The 18994-nt window shown below is 31.5% G+C and overlaps 1 protein-coding gene and 1 long non-coding RNA gene across 3 annotated transcripts; one reads left to right on the forward strand and one right to left on the reverse strand.

Annotated features, from left to right (window-relative positions):
* Nucleotides 1–410: 410 nt before the first annotated feature.
* Nucleotides 411–1294, reverse strand: LOC135151765 (uncharacterized). 2 transcript variants are annotated; one of them, XR_010290658.1, is made up of 3 exons: nt 943–1294; nt 643–829; nt 411–559 (listed from the first exon to the last, which is right to left on the reverse strand). It is a non-coding gene; the product is annotated as an uncharacterized LOC135151765 (long non-coding RNA). The 2 variants fall into 2 exon arrangements; XR_010290657.1 differs by having other exon boundaries at nt 643–1294.
* Nucleotides 1295–11958: 10664 nt separating this feature from the next.
* On the forward strand, nt 11959–14955 carry LOC108215465 (aldehyde dehydrogenase 1). Its single transcript, XM_017387979.2, has 9 exons — nt 11959–12126; nt 12227–12369; nt 12664–13047; nt 13356–13445; nt 13559–13732; nt 13817–13954; nt 14085–14222; nt 14329–14390; nt 14497–14955. The coding sequence occupies exons 1-9, from the start codon at nt 12024–12026 to the stop codon at nt 14768–14770; spliced, it is 1506 nt and encodes a 501-aa protein (XP_017243468.1). The 5' UTR covers nt 11959–12023; the 3' UTR covers nt 14771–14955.
* The last annotated feature ends 4039 nt before the right edge of the window (nt 14956–18994 follow it).

The following is an 18994-nucleotide window of genomic DNA, read 5'->3' on the forward strand; positions in this document are numbered from 1 at the left end:
AGTGTGATTTAAAAAAAAATTAAATTTATGATAGTGAAAATTTAAGTGAGTATGTGATTAATTTTTTTAGCCAATTTAATTTAATGATTCAAGTTTAAATATGTTATTAATTTTTAGAGTAATGACCTTCATGTGTTAATTTCAAGTTTTACCTTAGTTTGATCATATTCTCAATAGAGTGATTAAAAAAAAAACAAATTTATGATAATGCAAGTTTAATTATGTAATTGATTTTATTAGCTAATTTAATTTAATGATCCAAGTTTAAGCATGTCATTATTTTTCTAGAAAATGAACTAATGGCTAATTTTATTAGCTAGTCTAATTTAATTTTATTAAGCATTTACTATGCTATACAATGTAAAATATAACAAAAAAAAATTAACAAAAAATTAGTGCATAAGTAGACATAAAACTTAAAAACATACACTTCCCGAAACATATCCGTGAAACATTGCAAAAATATTTGATTACATCAAATATAAATCATTAACATTAGTTAATATCTCCATCTTCTCTGCATGCAGTATAATCATCTAGCCCAGCTCTTAATAACAACCTAAAAAAATTATAAGCATATGTTAGATTTTATTTTAATCAGACATAATTATATAAAAAATAAAAATAAATAAAAAAACTTACAGTTACAACATGAGATAAAAATACTCAACATTTGCATGATGCTTTGCTGCTTTTCTATAGACATATTTTCAGGCGGCTCTGGTTCATTGATATCAACAACTCTGGGTATTTGAGGTGGCTCATTAAGATCAAAAAATATTTTAGGTGTCTGAGGTGGCTCATTAAGATCAAACCATATTTTCTTCTCCTGTTTCATTTGCATGTTGTATATTCAAAGAGAAAATAGAAGAAGAAAAAAGAGCTAATGGCCAGAGAGTTTTAACGTTGGTTTATATAGGCTATATGTAAACAACCACCTACCTGCATTTAGTGTAGAGTCAAATGAAAGTTCCTACGTTGTTTTGAAAAAATGAAAGTCCCCATACACTTTTACTGTAAACATTGAAAAGCTGTTAAAAAAGGGGATATGCATTGATAAAGATAAACACTCCATGCACTATTATTAATATGTGTGCAAAAATCAAATCAGCCAAAAGAATTGGGACGGAGGGAGTATTACACCCACTACTTTCCTCCACTATCTCAAATCTATTATTAAATATTGATGGGTCCCACCACTTTACCCACTTTTCATCTAACTTTACTCATTTTTCATACATTGTCTTGGTCTCCGTGTCCCCCTCCAATGTAAACAATTGAGGGGGACGGAGGGAGTATTATAGTAGGAGTATTATGATTAGGCGCCCTGCATCAGTAATAGAGTAACTAGTAGTAACAAGAAGCGTTTCAACCGCCCATATCAAATGCTCTTGCGTTAGAACAACTCCAATGCACCCATTCCTTACCTATATTTGATCTACATGGACAAGATTTGAGGATTGATAACAAAAAGAGCTCCTCCAACGCAACTCCCTATCCCCTATTAATTTTAGGTGAGAGAAAGTTCAACCCCTTATTTGAGGGATGAAAAAGCAACCCCCTATATGTTCCATGTCATCATCGGCTCATATCTCCTCTTTTTTCTGTTATTTATTAGTGCAATATTTCTCTCTTCTTGAGTTATATATATAAATTTAAAATATAGGGAATCAAATAGGGAACACCGTTGGAGCAAAATAGTTTTTTGATCCCCAATATTTTAAGTTATAATTTTTAGGGGTTGAAAATAGATAATTGCATTGGGCTTGCTCTTAGGTGATCTTCTGAATGGGACGAAGATGAGGTTATTATAGTGAAGGGGCATCATCATATCGGGATACCAAAATATATCTGCATATAGGGTTAAAAATGGGCCGGGTTCGGGGCGGGGACTTCATTTCCCAGCCCCACCCCATATATATTTATTTTGCCCCATCCCCGCCCCATTCCCCGCGGGGATTTAATTTTAATCTCCATCCCCACCCCACCGGGGATTTAATATAATTCCGCCCCGCCCTGCCCCGCCCCGTCTCGTCACGTCACTATATATAATATTACATTTAAGATATTTACTTAAAAATTTAGTATTTTTTTCTTCAAAATTTAATAAAAATATACGAGACGTGTATATTAAAAACAAAAAACTAGATAATGCATGCATGTCAAATTAAAATAACAATATAATCATGCAATTTTTTATAATAATCGCTTTGCATATAAAAATATCAAAAGAGACATTAGCTAACATAATAAATATATTTATATAAAATATTATAAATATATTATATTAAATATAATTATTTATTTAAATTAAATATATGCGGGGCGGGGCGGGGAATCCCCGCGGGGATTTAACAAATACCATACTTGCCCCGTATTTTTGCGGGGTGAAAAACTATTCCCCGTCACTACCCCATTCCCCATATTAGCGGGGCATATCTACCACATTCGGGGAGGGTTAGGGCGGGTTCCCCATTTTCCCCACCCCATTTTTAACCCTATCTGCATATATAATATATAGCGATAAGATTATGTATTTATATATTTATATACATTTGAATTGTTGTATTATTAATTTTAAAACAATATTTTAATCATGTCATTGTATAATTCGAATGTATGTAAAATTTTCCCTTACGATCTTGAAAAATAGGGGCATCATTTTCAAAATTCGTCTAAGACACTCAAATATATGAGACCGGTCTTGATGATTAATGACGTTGTTAGTAATGGTGATATTTTTTATTTTTCAACATATGGTGTTTCTCTTGAGGGTCTAGATAGGCTGTAAATGGATATCGGTCTAGATATGCCTGTAAATGGATTGGATATCCAATCCGATCCTTAGTTAAATAAATGGATATGGACACTTATTAAAAAAATCCGATTCTAATAATCTGATTCAATAAAATCCGGTCCGATAAGGAATGGATATGAAAAATGGTCAAATCCGATTTGTTAAAGATCCGATCCACGCTTAGCTAAGGGTGTGCACGAGTCGGTTCGGCTCGGTTTTTAGCTAAAACCGTTACCGAAGCGTACATGTCGGTTCGGTTTCTACCTTAAAACCGTTACCGAACCATTTCAAACGGTTTTTTTCCGGTTTGGTTAACCGTCGATTTGGTTACGGTTTTTGTATGATAAAAAATGTTATACAAATTTAATAATCATCTCAAAAGAAAAAATTAATAAAAAATAAGGTATAATCACTAATTAAATATTATTCATTAGTACGTATTTTACCAAAATAAATAAGAAAGAAAATATTTAAAATATAAGTACTCATTAATATAATCGAAATGAAGTAGATGAGCACTGTTACGGTATGTAAAAGATGATCTAGAAATGTAAAGTATGAATCAGCCCGGTGTTTCTTATTTATACAAGACTTAGTTACACAGTATCTCTCTATGGAAATGATGTTAATTCCTAACTACTCTACTACTCTCTCTCTACTTAAATATGCTAACAAACTAATGTAACTTGCTGACTTGTAACTATAGTTAAGCTGGATAGTTCCAGAAAATATACCAATAATACCAGAGTAATAATTTATTATATATATAATATATAATAAATTATATAATACTATATAAGCGGTTCGGTTTTTCGGTTCACTTTTAGATGTAAAACCGTAGCCGTCGGTTCGGTTAACCGTCGGTTCAGTTGAGCTACGGTTTTTTTCGATTTTTGTCGATTTCGGTTTTTCGACTCGGTTTCGGTTTTTCGGGTTTTTTCGCTCACCCCTACGCTTAGCTATATTATATATTTTACAATATATTATATTATAATATATATATATATATAAATATATATATATATATATATATAAATATATATATATATATATATATATATATATATATATATATTAATATATTACATATAAAATAGACACATGGGAGCTAAACTCTTTCACTTGGTCGTGGAGTTTATTCCACTTGTAACACCTCCTCAGTCACATTGTTATGTATTTATGACATATTTATTGATTTTAATCCTTATAAATAGAGGAGAAGGCAATAATTGTTTCCTCTAGAAGTATCAAGCAACTTATTTATTATTTTTCTATTCACTTGACACATTTTATGTTGAAGGTTATATAACAAAGTTTTTCAGTTGTATTTTTGTTAATAACATGAAACTACATACTTTACTTTTTTGATTTATTAGTCCCTTTTTATGCTTGTTAAGTTAAAATTCATGAATTAATATACGTAGGAAGTATATTTCTTTTCCCTTTTATGGAAGGTTCATTGTCCACGTACGTGCAAAAATATATTTCATAATTTTTAATGGATCGGATCCACGATCCGAATAGATCGGAAAAGATTTGACTTGTAAAATATGTGACTTTTGATCTGAACTGATCTGAATCCGATAAATCTAAATGGATTAGGATATGAATTTAGTTAGATACGATCCAAATCCGATCCGTTTACAGACCTAGGTTTGAACCGTCAATGTATGACAATGATGTTATTGAGCTGGCTAGAATGCTCAGATAATAAGAGTTTGTAGGATCTATGTGTTTCATTCATTCTCCAATACTAATCTACCAAAAAAAAGTGAATGAATTGAACATTTGCTATTTGGTAATGCTGACGGGAGTGACTTATCTTGGAGTTTCAATGAGAGTAATATATAAGACAGTGATGACAATGCACAAGTGGGTGAGGATACTGCAGAATAAGGTGATGGCAATGCATTACGGAGACTGAGAAAGGAGAGGAAACAGAAGAATTGACGTCTGAAAGAAAGTCGATGAAGAAAAAGAAAAAGATATACTACATCAAAAAAGAGTTGAAATGAGTGGATTTCTTCATATTATATCGCCTAGGGGCCAGGGCTAAGAAAATTTTAGTTGAGACAATTAAAAAATATCGAATGTAGTGTACTTTATGATAGTAAGCAAAAATTTTCAACTTCATTGAAGAAGTAGGGTATTTTGTGAATTTGTAAGAACAATGATGTAGCTATGGGATTTAGGAGTTAATTGGTCTTTCCATTCTGTACTAGTGAGAAAGAATGAGATTCAATTCATATAATTTTTTTGAACTTTTTTTTGAAAAAACATGTATGAAAACATACCATATTGTCTTGAACTGTTAAAAGGGAGGCTTTTATGAGAAGAGGTGAAAGGAGGTGATGTGTTCCCACCTAAAATTGTCAAAAAATGGAGAGGTGGGATTACAAAATAGATGAGAAAAAGGAGGGTTGTGAAGTAATTGATGGTAAAGCACCCAAAGAAGTTATCTAGGATGACGAGACGAGGTAAAGTGATGCATTGTTTTAATTACAAGAAAAAGGTAATTAGAGAACATGATGGTACGCTAGCCCCCAACAAGCTACACCTCCAAAATCAACCGGTGGGAAAAATAGAAAGCCCGCTAATGAAGAACAGGAAATTGCTACAAAAATGAAATTACATGAAACCAAAGTTAAAACAAGTGAGACTAACTAATAAAAAGACTTAAATAAATGTCACACATTCATCTAACAAGTGACATCTTCTGAATATGGTACCTAGATCGAGCAGTCACATAACCTGTCATAGATTATTGTATGAAACAAGTAACAACTAAATATTATTACAACTCAACAAAAGTTTAGAAACATATATCTGTTTACATTTATAACCTAAATAATTTACATAACTTAATTCTAACATATTCCCAATCACCTAGTGCTCTTACATAATATCTACCTATGACGACGAGTCAAAACATAACCAGGTCGATAAATAATAATATGAACTATTTTTGTGGTGGTGTGTTTAGTTCTTACCACCTCCTCGCTTAGTTGTCAGGGTTAGATAACAAAATGTGAACTAAACATGCTTAGCATGTAACCAAATCTAATTCAAGAAAATAAGTTAAGACTTGAGTGGTCATAATAGGTAATGAACAAGGTTGGCTATGAGTTTGTCTAATATAGTTAATTTCTGTGTTTGATAGGAACGCTTAGCTGTCAGAGTTAGATAACAAAATATGAACTAAACATGCAATCAAATCTGATTCAAGAAAATAAGTTAAGGCTCGAGTGGTCATAATAAGTAATGAATAAGGTTGACTATAAGTTTGTCTAATATTGATAATTTCTGTGTTTGACAGGAACACCATTGTTAAAAAATCATTTCGAATTTCAACAAAAACATATTTATTTTTCAGTCCTTGAGAATTTCATTTTCTAATATCATCATCTCATCATAACTTCTCAAATAAGTATTATAATCAAAGAAATTTTAAAAAAAAAATTACTATAATTTGATCCTTGACGATTCTGAACTACGTGGGTGATAAGCCACGTAGGTCGATCATAATTAACATAAAATGTCTATGGACATTAATCGGAACACTCACGACTCCCTGATTTTTTATGCTGGACTAATAATAGCCTCTTATACAACCTTAATTATGGTAGACAGGCGTCACTCGACATTTTATGCTCACTAATTATTTTTAAATAAATTTAACAATTCAAATTTTGCCTCCCTCGTTTCTCTTATTTAGCCAGAAGAAATATGTAACTTATATGATGGCTTGTGTCTGTCTCTAGAAGCCTATCAGAATTAAGAAGAGAAAACATGATCTATTTCTCAGTTAAATAACAAAAACAAAATTCAATATGATCAACTCATTTGTACTATAATATAAAATAATTTAATCAAACAAATGTGTGAAATTATAGATATGATCTGTTTATCTTTAATAATTTGTATAAATTAATAATTCAAATATTTAAATTATTTAAGGAGGTCTAGAAACTCCCACCAGAGATCACTAATCCTAAACCTTGCCCCTCTCTCCTAATTTTTAACGAATTCTTACCCATTTTCTGGTTGGTGCTCCAAAACTTCCCCAATTTCTCGACGATCGGAGCAGTCAGACAGAAAAAATGCCCGGCGGGTGGGAAAATCGTATCAGGTTTGGGACAGGAAGAACACCCATCCTTACCAAACATAAAGATGAAATATATATATTAAAATATGTTCCTTAAATGGAATGGTCATAACAGAAACTATGTGTTCAGGTGTGCATGGATTGGCCCAACTCGACATGATGCATCATGATTCATGGCCTATATATACTAGAAAACGCTATGGCCTTCTCTTATTATTACGTTGCTTCGAATAGAGGTCAAAATATAAACAAATAGCAAAAAACTGGTGCTAGTATTATCTTGTTACAGATTGGTTTTAATAGAATCTCGTTTGTGACCTCTCGACATGACAACATTAAAAAGGAGTCCTAACGAAAAATGGCCACATCAGGTTTGAAATTAAGGTTTTATGATGAATTTAACTCAACTATTGCATAATTTTTTTCCCAATCATCAATTTGTAGAGGAATTTTGTGTCCTTGTAACTAATTTTTCATAAAAAAAGAATTTTAGGGCCCATCGTTGTGAAGGACCCAATGTGATGATGGCCCAAATACCAATGCTCAACATTCACAATCAGAAATTTGAAATTCCATTGAGATATAAAAATTCATACTTGAAATTTGAATCAAATTCGAATAAAAATTTCATGAGTCTAAAGTCTAAACTATACTTAATACTCCCTCCGTTTCTATTTACTTTGCTCGTTTGATATGTAGGGACTGTTCATAACATGAGACAAATTACTAATTTACGTCTAATTTATAACACTAAATATAATCATGAGTGCTCTTGTTGGATTCGTATTCATAAATACTTTAATATGGTGAAGATTTTATATTTAATATTAATACGAAATTAAAGATATTAACTATCAAAAATGTGTATTGGCAAACGTGATAAATGTAAATGGAAAAAGTATCAAGAGACAGAAGAATACTACTTCCAAAAAATTTCACGTGTTTTCCTCTTGCTAACGCAAGACCAAAGGAGTAAGGACCATCACAATCCGCTGAAACCAAGGCCGAGGGGTCTGTGACCTCTTGTACCGAATCATATGTCAACTCATGACAGGGATGCGTTTTTGCTCTAAACCGTAAGATCTCTCCTAGTCATGTAAGGAAGCAAACTGTACTGCTCATCTTATGACTGATCTCTCTATTTCTCGATTCGTTGTTTTAATGAAAACTTTATTTTCAAAATGGGTGAAATATCATCTATTTTTAATCATAAAAAGAGACACGTGTTGTTACGTAAAGGAAAAACATATCACCGAGGGAGACGCGTGTCCCTTCTAATTTTTTTTTACATTTTTATTATTTTAAATTTTATAATATTGTAAAAATAAAAATTCAAAAATTTTGAAAATATATATAAATATAATATGAAAATTTATTGATCGCCGTGAAAATCTCATGTTAGATCAGCCTCAACATAGATACCCAGATTACCGATGAGCGGGCCGGTGAATAGTACCGGACAAACAGTCCCATTGGGTCTTAAAATGGTCCCAATTTTCAAGTCCATAACAGTTATGACTTATGTATATGCGATTACTTCATTTTTTTATTATATATTGATTAAAATCTTTAATTTATATTGTTTTCTTATTTTTATTGTATTTTGATAAAAATACCTAATTTATATTTCTCTATTTGTGATTGCCAGTGCATGCAAATTGATACTATATTATCGTGTTAATGTTTTATTTTGAATTTAATTATTGTGTAGTAAATTAATATTTGAGCCTTTTATATCAATTGGATAAGTATTTTTAGTGGCTATTTTTTTCCTTTAGACAAGTCATTTTATTTATAAAGAAAAGAAGCATCTAGAACTTCATTTCTAATCACAAGTTATGTATTATAATAATTAATTTTCGATATTATATATATTATATATATTATCGGAGACCTCGGAGACCACGTATGTTCTGCAATCAAAACATTGTACAATATATTATTTTGTAAAATATGTTCTACAAATATTATGTATTCATTAAAATTATTGAAAATCATCTATGTTTAATAAGTTGATAATGTATGTTCTGCAAGTTGAACATATGTTCTGCAAATTAAACATAATCCATAGAATAAAATATTTTGTAATGTTCCATATGTAAAACTTATATGATATTCAAGATTTTAGATGTAATAATGATTTCAGAGAATATGATTCGTAAAACTATACGTTTTGCAATGTTTTTATGAAATATTTTATTTACCGAACATATGTGGTCTCCAGTTCTAAAAAAAATATGATCTTCATTGAACTAAACTCATTAAATTTAATAATTTAGTTTTACACAGGCATAACGGCGTCTCAGACTATTGAATCAGTCGTCGTGGGAAGGCATAACCTCCTGCTAATCCATCAAAAGATACCTGATGGCTCATACTCAATTAATTAAATTAGAATGAGACTCCAGCGCATGAAGACAGCGCAGCCTCCGGCGCGACATGCATTTTTATCATAGTTCTTGCAATAGTGCACCTTAAGATATTGTTTGAAAGGTGAGTTTTACAACATATACACATATAAAATAATGCAAATTATAAATGGATTATGCTTTTTGTTTATGCTGAATTATTATATAATATAAATGGATTATTATAGGGTTTTGTTTTTCATAAATATCCAAGTAAAAAAAACGAAAACTGTCATTTTTAAAACAAATGATACAATATTATCTTTCAAAATATATTTATATAAATATGGAGGTCCATCCTATTCTTTCCTTTCTACAAAAAATTAAGAAAGCACGTCTCATACAAAATATATCATAATCAATTTCATATTTTAAGTTGGTAGGGAAAACTAGTTACTTTTTATAATCAACTTCCATTTATAAAGTATGATAAAAGATTTGATCGATTGAATGAATCCATTTTACTAAAATAAAGGCAGGATATTGATGTGAAAACGATATGTATTGTTGTTAAAGTATTAAATTCTACAGAGGATAATATTTTATTGATGTTATAGGAACTAGGAAATAGGAAGTCCAAAATTATGGTAATATTTTAGTGATGTTACTAGAAGGACATATATGGATTGAAGCATTGGATGCTCAGCAATCATCATACTGTCCATTTTTACAAATTATTTGTATTCGTAAGAGTAAATGAGGAGTACGAAATATATTTATCCTTTTATTATTAAAAAAATGTTTCGAGCACAGTTCGAAACTCAAGTCGTTGAGAGTTTTTCTTCTTGATCCCGAGAATTTGTAAGATTATATAAGTCATGGTTGTCAAAAAAAAACAAAAATATTCCTAAAATTATTGTCGGAGGATGTAAAAATTGTATTTTTCGATTCATATGTAACTTTGACGAATAATTGTATCAATCACCGGGCAAACTCCTATTTAATTTGCTGAAGTAAGTTTTTCTTTTTTGACTTAATAGTATCATAAACCATGTCAAAAACACTGATATTCTCATATAACATTTATGTTTATATTATGGATGAGTGCATTTGACAATACTTATTCTAGAAATATATAAACTTATTTCGGAAAAAACACGTTCATATAATATTTTTAATAATTATATATTCCATATAAATAAATAATTGTCTACAGTCTTCAAAATAAGTGACCGACTTGTGAAAAATAAGATAAATTAAACAGGATTATTATAATATAAGCAATTAAGAGGAAATAGCAAATTATTTAATATGTAAGTAATAAAATAAATTAAAAAAAAATCTTGAACAAAAGAAAATTATATATTTAATTTAATAAATATAAATACAAAATTATGATTTAAACTCATTTCCGTGGGTTCATCACTCATACCAATTAGGTCATACTCTATGTATCCACCCGGACCACCTCCCCAGCTCCACTATATTCTCGGCGCAAGAAATAAAAAAAATCTTTTAAAATTTATAATTCTTCCAAGTGCAACTTTGAAAGATACTATAATATTAATTAATAAAGATGAGAAATGCTTCTAAAAGAGCTTAAATTTATCTAATTTCTTTAAAATAAATTTATTTTTATAAAGATATATTGAACAGACACCCTAAATTTGGGACCGGCGTGAATTATAGAACAGAGATCTTCGTCATCAATTTTCAAAGTCAACTAAAATTATTATCCCGGTCACTGTCGAACTTCATCCCAGTTTAGTTTAAACTGGGAAAAAGAAAAATTAAAGAGACATCGTGAATACAGACAAAAATTCTATTTATTTAGTTGTAATCATACAAGCCCAAACAAAATGGGTCTCGCTGGTAACATGTTACATGAATATAATAAATAATAAAAAATTCTCGCGGTGATAATTTCCGATGGAGATTAATTTCCTGGCCGGATGAATTTTGAGCTAAATTAAAATCAAATAAAATTAAATATTTATTAAAAAATCATAATATTTTCAAATTTTAAATCATTTTAAATCGGCGCTGATCATTTTCAAATTCCTTTCGTAATTTATACTATTAATTACAAATTGGGTCGATTTCGAACCAACCCAAATTTATCCCTCAGTAGCATTTATGAGCAATGACGGATTGACCCACGTAAATATGGTCGTCTGTTAACAAGGCAACACAACTGTGCAAGTGCCTATATACTATATCTTGTGAGCTGTGGGGGGCTGCGTGTGCATGTGTGATTTATCCTCTTGCACCAAAAAACAAAGCGCCACTAATAGTAATCTCCCGTTAGAGCAACTCCAATGCAATGCTATACTTGGTTCTATTGCTATATTATAGCATCAAAAGTAAAAAATTCAACTCCAAAAGAGTGCTATATTTGGATGCATCCATGCTTAGATGCATCCTTGGTTCTATATTTGAAACCAAAGATGGATCCATCCATGTTGCCACATCATCAATAACTAGAAATTGGAAACTAGTTAATGAGTTAATGAGTTAGGTAAAAGTTAATGAGTTGTTTCTATATAGAAGTTAGGTAAAAGTTGATGAGTTGGTTAAATTTGAAACTAGTTATAGAACTTAGCATTGGAGTGCAAGTTTTATTTTAGCACCAAAAAACACTTTTTGGTGCTATATTATAGCAATAGCAATAGATATATAGCATTAGCATTGGACTTGCTCTTACTTGCACAAAAAAAGACTTAAATAACAAACGTTGACAAGGAGGTAGCAAAACAGAGGAAGCTAGCTCAACATGACTGGTGAGAGCAATGGAAAGCTTACTGTCAAGGAGATGATACCAGAGATCAAGTTCACTAAGCTCTTTATTAATGGACTCTTTGTTCAGTCCCTTTCAGGTTTGTCTCCATGTCTTAATCTTCTTGTCATAGTTTCTTCACATGCAGATGAATCTATGTCAGAATTGTATGTGAGTTTTTGTTATTTGGTTATGTGTAGGTAAGACTTTTGAGACCATAGACCCAAGGACAGAAGAGGTGATTGCAGAGGTTTCTGAGGGGAGCAAGGAAGATGTCGATTTGGCTGTCAAGGCTGCTCGGGATGCTTTTGACAATGGTCCCTGGCCTCGATTTTCCGGAGCTGTAAGCACTTCGTCGTTTTTCTTAATTTTTCATGGACCGAGTATAGTGTCAAGTGACCAGTTCTCCCAAAATCTCAAGATTTTGGAAGGAGGCCTTACCATGATCATATTACTCGAAAGGTCATTTATGGATTGAGCCTGAGCTCTGATATCATTTTAAGTGACCAGTTCTCCTAAAACCTCAAGGTGTAGGGAGGAGGGGTACTAGGATCATATTATATTCTAGCATATAGATCTTAAAATGCCCTGTTTGATTTGAAGGATTAAGCTTCTTTTTTTTTTTCCTGATGATCAGCAAAGGAGAAGGATAATGATGAAACTAGCGGACTTGATTGATGAAAATACAGAAGAATTGGCAGCTTTAGATACTATTGATGCAGGGAAACTGTATCATCTTGGCAAGGCAATAGACATTCCGGGAGCAGCAGAAACCTTCCGCTATTATGCAGGTGCAGCAGATAAAATTCATGGAGATACACTGAAGATGTCAACGGACTATCAAGCGTATACATTGCTGGAGCCTGTTGGTGTGGTCGGGCACATCATTCCTTGGAACTTCCCGACCCAAATGTTTGCTATGAAGGTTGCTCCAGCATTAGCTGCTGGATGCACCATGATTGTCAAACCTGCTGAGCAGACACCTCTTTCAGCTCTTTTCTACGCTCATTTGGCGAAGCTGGTATGTCACTTGATTAGTATGATGGAAATTTAGTACTCCCTCCGCTTCATTCCATAAATAAATTCATTCTTGTTCAGATAAAAACTTAATGGTTGTTAGCACACAAATTGATTGCGCCATATCAATGCTGTAGATATTGTCATGTTATAACATAATCAAAGAAGTTGATTTGTCAAGTAAATTAAGAACAAGAAGAAAAGAAATTAACTTGCTTCATATAGAACTCTTTCCGCGGAACTGAGGGAAAACTCTGACTCATCTAACACAAAGCAGCCTGTTACTTTGTTAACATCTTATTTTTATTACAGGCTGGAGTTCCTGACGGAGTGGTCAATGTCGTCAATGGATATGGGCCAGTAGCCGGTGCTGCTTTAACTTCTCATATGGACGTTGATAAGGTTATTGCAAGATTCACCTTAGATATCGTCTTAACTAGTAGTTGCAGAAATATGGATATGGATCTCTATCATTGATTTAGAATTTAATGGATAAACCTTGGAATGTTTATTAGGTGTGTTTCACAGGATCGACGAGTGTGGGGCGTTTAGTAATGCAGGCTGCAGCATTGAGCAACTTGAAGCAAGTCACACTTGAACTAGGGGGGAAATCACCAATCATAATATTTGATGATGCAGAGCTTGATAAAGCCGTCCATCTTGCTCTCATAGGAAATCTATATAACAAGGTGAGTAGATTTTTCTAAATTGTAACATCTCACTGAACTTACACTAGACAACATAAATATTGAACTTGCTTGATGTTCTTCCAGGGAGAAGTTTGTGCAGCTAGTTCTCGTGTTTTTGTTCAGGAAGGTATATATGAACAATTTTTGAAGAAGTTACAAGAGAAAACCAAATCTTGGGTCGTTGGAGATCCGTTTGATCCAAATTCCCAGCAAGGACCACAAGTATGAGCATGCCATATACAATACTCCCTTATCTGACTTCTTACCACTTGTCTAAACAGAATATTTAGTTACGCGGTTTATTACAGTACATACCAAATTTTCAAATATGCTTGCTTTTGCTGCGGTGCAGATTGAGAAGAAACAGTACGATAAAATACTATCATACATTGAACATGGTAAGAGGGAAGGTGCCATCCTTTTAACTGGCGGTAAGCCCTTGGGAGAAAAAGGATATTATATTGAGCCAACAATATTTACTGATGTTAAGGTAAGCACATTTTATAGTTCAACTGTTGTTTGTATTTTCCTCTATGATGATATATATTGAGTTGAGTTTGTATGTCAGTTGGGACTTCATTTTTTTGTTTGCACAGGATGATATGATAATTGCGAAAGAAGAAATTTTTGGCCCTGTCATGTCAATTCTGAAGTTCAAGTAAGTTTGGCTAGTTCTGGTTTTTATATTTGAACTAACAGGGCTTTCCAGATATCTTGAGCTAAGCGGCTGAATGTTCACAAAATTATTGTTCAAAATATTGCAGGACCACTGAAGAGGTGATTAAGAGAGCTAATGCCACAACATATGGCCTAGTAGCAGGTGTTATCACCAACAATTTGAACACTGCCAACACTGTATCAAGATCCATTCGCGCAGGCTCAATCTGGATAAACTGCTACTATGTGTTCGACAGGGATACTCCTTTTGGAGGGTACAAAATGAGCGGATATGGTAGAGACATGGGAATGGAAGGACTCGAAAAGTATCTTCACGTCAAGACTGTTGCAACTCCTATATATAATACCCCTTGGCTTTGAAGCATTCTCTCAGAGGCACCTCAACCAAACGTGAAATTCTGAGCTAAATTTATGTAATGTCATCCTTGTCTAAATGTATTTGTCAGAATAATTTAAATTAGCATACATTTTAGAACTCAAGAATCCTACAGTATTTGTATACTACAAGATTTTATGTGAAATGAATGTTGTAAATGTGTTCTGTATGCTACTGTTTTGCATGCTATCTATGGGGCCTTCAAATCTCTACAGCAACCAGCTAAAATCAACCACAGCAACCCATTGTATTCAAGTATTTCATGCTTCTAGACTGCAAGTGACTGGTAGCGCTAAAGAGTAAAGCCATCCACTTGAATTCATCTTAAGTCATAGGGGGCGTTTGAATCGCTCATTGATTTGGGAATCAGGTAAATGGGATTATGGGAATGAGAATGATATGAAAACCCAAGACGTAGTCAAGGAAAGAATTACCTATCTTATAGGAATGAAGTTCCCATTCCAACCTACTAACTTCCCAATCAAAACACTGGTACATGGGACAAGGGTTCAGAATCCTGTGTTAACCAGACTCATTAATCATGAACCAAACCAAACGCCCTCCTACATGAAAATGATGGTGACCGTGTGAGCTTATGCTCAGTCCAGGTTAGGCTATCTATTTGGTCGACGGCGTTTTTTAGTATTCGTATTCTTTCATTTACTTTTCTTTTGCTCACAGAAGCTTCTATTCCAACTTCTTACAGAAGTTGTTCTGGCAGGCAGCAGCATTCATGTTGTTTCACCAATTCGTATAATTTTCTTACTATAGGAGATTCATTTCTCCAAGAACTTAAACGATAGACGACACCAAGTCTGACGTGGCACTACTACAATCAGGAGATTCGATTCATATTAGGAAAATTATTCGTATACGAAATTGGATACCAAATCGTTTACAAATGATATGTGTTAAATTTTGATCGAGGTGTCATTTTGTGTGATAGTTTGTATCCAATTTTATATATATATAGCACTGTTCTTCGTGTAATCAATACCAAGATCAGCACTACTGGCACACCATGGTTACACCATCTTGTTATACGACGGAGGACGGTTTGAGTTAACTTAAAAGAAATTTTAAAGTAAAAAGGTGGAGTAGAGTGACAAGTAAATTAATAATTTAAGACGCATATAAAATATAGTTTTATAACTCTTTTTTGTATAAAAATTTAGATAGTAAATATTTATTCAAAAAGAAAAATTGAACATAATTTATCAAACTATATTTTATGAGAGTATTAGAATGTGTGGCAAGGCTCCATCCCTAATGTAAATAAATTATGTTCATGTTTCGGGGTCATTTGTTGATCTAATATCAATTATAATTGATAATTCTGACGATTAGATGTTGCTGAAGGTCGATTACGAAACTACTATGTTCAAAACTGATGTAGTTTGGATTGTTCAAAATTTAATTGTAATATTTTTTTATTTAAAAATTTTAAATTTTCTATTTGTTAAGCTATCTGAAAACAAAACGGCAATATGTTTAGCTAATTTTTTGTTTCTTCATCAGGTTTTAATTGACAGTCCGAGGGTTTGTCTCAGTTTCAAATATTTATTAAACTAGTTGAGAAACCGCGCGTTGCGGCGGCATGTAAAAATTATATTAATGATTCAATATTAATATTTGTAGAATGCAATAATTTTGTGGCTGTTTATAAAAAGTATATTAATTATTAAAAATTAATATTTGTAGGTAAAATAAATTTTATTTTATAAAATCTTGATGTAATACCAATACTAATATATAAAATTGCAAAATTGGACGATAATTCATGCTGAAAAAATGAAAATAAATTTCTACACATAATTAACAATTTAATGCACGACGAATCTTATTTCTATTTGTGTTATTTTTTTTTGTAAAGTAATCATATTCTTACATTATCACCTTCCTCCAGTTTTTTTGAATTGATTGTGCACAAAAACATCTAACTTAAATCCATGAGATAGCAGTCTATAACTACTCTTACTTGTAACAACCTTTATATTTTAATACCGTATGAATAGTCTTCACTTAAAAGTTGCTTGAACGGAGCAAACAGATAATGCATGAATAATTTTTTCCTGTGTACAAAGTAAATCATATAAAAACTAACAACAACAAACATGTCCGATGAACAAAACAAATATTATAAAAGAATAACCAACAAACATACATCACTAATAGTTAATTTATTGATATCATCCATCAATATCATGTCAAGACTATATTCTTCTCCCGTGTTTGGATTGTCGACTCCCACATAGCGGTCTATAACTAACTTTGCTTGCAACAACCTTTATTTTTTTTTAATACCATATAAACAACCTTCACTTATCGTTGCAGAAGAACGACACCATCGAGTTAGAAATCGAGCAAGAGAACTATCACCAGAGAGGGGTAATGTTGTGGTATTGAGAGAGAGGAGGTTGTGTTTAGATGATCCAAAACCCTACAACCTATTGGAGTATTTATAGGTGCGGAGAGACTTGTGTGCTACTCTTTCCCATAATTAAATAATCTGAAACAAAATCAGATTAAAACTTTCAGGCTGCTATATTCCATAAATAATCTGAAACAAAATCATATTCTGAAATTTGCTTCCAATATATCCGAAACTAAAAAAGATAGTTCTAATAATATATCCGAAACTAAAAAAGGTAGTTCTAATTTTTGATATTTTTCATCCAAAAATTTCAGAAAATCAGAAAAATAGAACGGAGCGATGTGAGAGGCGCCACCTACATGCCCCTCGCTTCTCCTTTATATAGAAACAAAATCAGATTAAAACTTTCAAGCTACTATATTCCATAAATAACTGAAACAAAATCAGATTCTGAACTATAGAAACAAAATCAGATTAAAACTTTCAAGCTACTATATTTCATAAATAACTGAAACAAAATCGGATTCTGAAACTTACTTCTAATATATCCGAAACTAAAAAGGATAGTTCTAATTTTTGATATTTTTCATCCAAAAATTTCAGAAAATTAAAAAAATAGAACGGAGCGATATGAGAGGCGCCACCTACACGCCCCTCGCTTCTTCTTTATATAAGTATATTGATTATTATCTTTTCATCAAAAAAAATAAAAATAAATTAACAAGCGATTTATAAATTGTTAGGATATTTGAGATATTATAAATTACTTAAATATTTGAATAATTTTAATCATAATATTTGATAATAATTTAAGAAGTACTCATGTTATAAAGAAGACGGTAAAGAATAAATAAAAAAAAATACTCCCTCCGTCCCATTTGGTTTTGTGCCGGTCAAATTGACTAAAGTTTGACTGAAATTTATTAATATTTTATTAATTGATAAAACTAAAAAAAACATATCATCGGAAATAATTTTTAATCTACCCTAAAATGTAATTTTCAGCTTCAATATATATATATATAAAGGAGGATGCGGGCGTCTCTAGAATTACTCGATTCAGTCCTCTGAATTTTCTTGATTTTCGGAGAGAAAATATAGTTATAATTCAAAAAATCAGGTCCAAGAATTCTAAAAGTAATACAATTCTTTTCTTATTTAATTCTAAAGATGATACAGTTCTTTTCTTATTTGGTATTTTTTATTAAACTCTAAAGATGATACAATAGTATTTCTTATTGAATTCTAAAGATGATACAATTCTTTTCTTATTTAGGAATCCAAAACAAGTAGGATTATATTTATTCAAACTAATAATAATAGATAAAATACAATTTATATTTAAGATATGTAAAATAATATATACAATTCTTATTTTCGATAAGATATATTGAAGATATGTTTAACGGGTACACGATTGAAAATAACTTTTATGGAATTATAATAGTATTTCGCATCAAACTTTATAAAAAAAATTATTTATTAGTATTGTGTTTAAGGGGAGGGCGGCCCAAATTAATTTTTACCTAAATAATAATATTTTTTTATTAGTATTATGTTTGATGGGAAAGTAGCTAAAACAATTTTTTGTCTAAATTTATAAAAAATTCATAACGCCGCCGCGAAGCGCGGCTTTTTTCACTAGTTTTAAAATAATGAAAGAGTAATTAATAATTTTTGGTCAAAATTTAGTCAATTTGACCAATAAAAATGTGACAACTAAAATGGACGTAGGGAGTAGAAAATAAACAAAAATTATAAAGAAAGATGCCGACTTTCTAAACTTGCAACTGATCGATTACGAGCAACGACTGATTGACACGCTAAGTATGGT

The sequence above is a fragment of the Daucus carota genome, chromosome 3 (assembly GCF_001625215.2).
Source record: "Daucus carota subsp. sativus chromosome 3, DH1 v3.0, whole genome shotgun sequence".
Taxonomy (NCBI): Eukaryota; Viridiplantae; Streptophyta; class Magnoliopsida; order Apiales; family Apiaceae; genus Daucus; species Daucus carota.

Bases quoted from the DNA above. Each gene is read 5' to 3' on its own strand.
- LOC108215465 (XM_017387979.2), top strand. From the start codon at position 12,024: ATGACTGGTGAGAGCAATGGAAAGCTTACTGTCAAGGAGATGATACCA. The intron at 14,223-14,328 runs GTAAGCACATTT...TTGTTTGCACAG, and splicing joins CAATATTTACTGATGTTAAG to GATGATATGATAATTGCGAA. The intron at 14,391-14,496 runs GTAAGTTTGGCT...AAAATATTGCAG, and splicing joins ATGTCAATTCTGAAGTTCAA to GACCACTGAAGAGGTGATTA.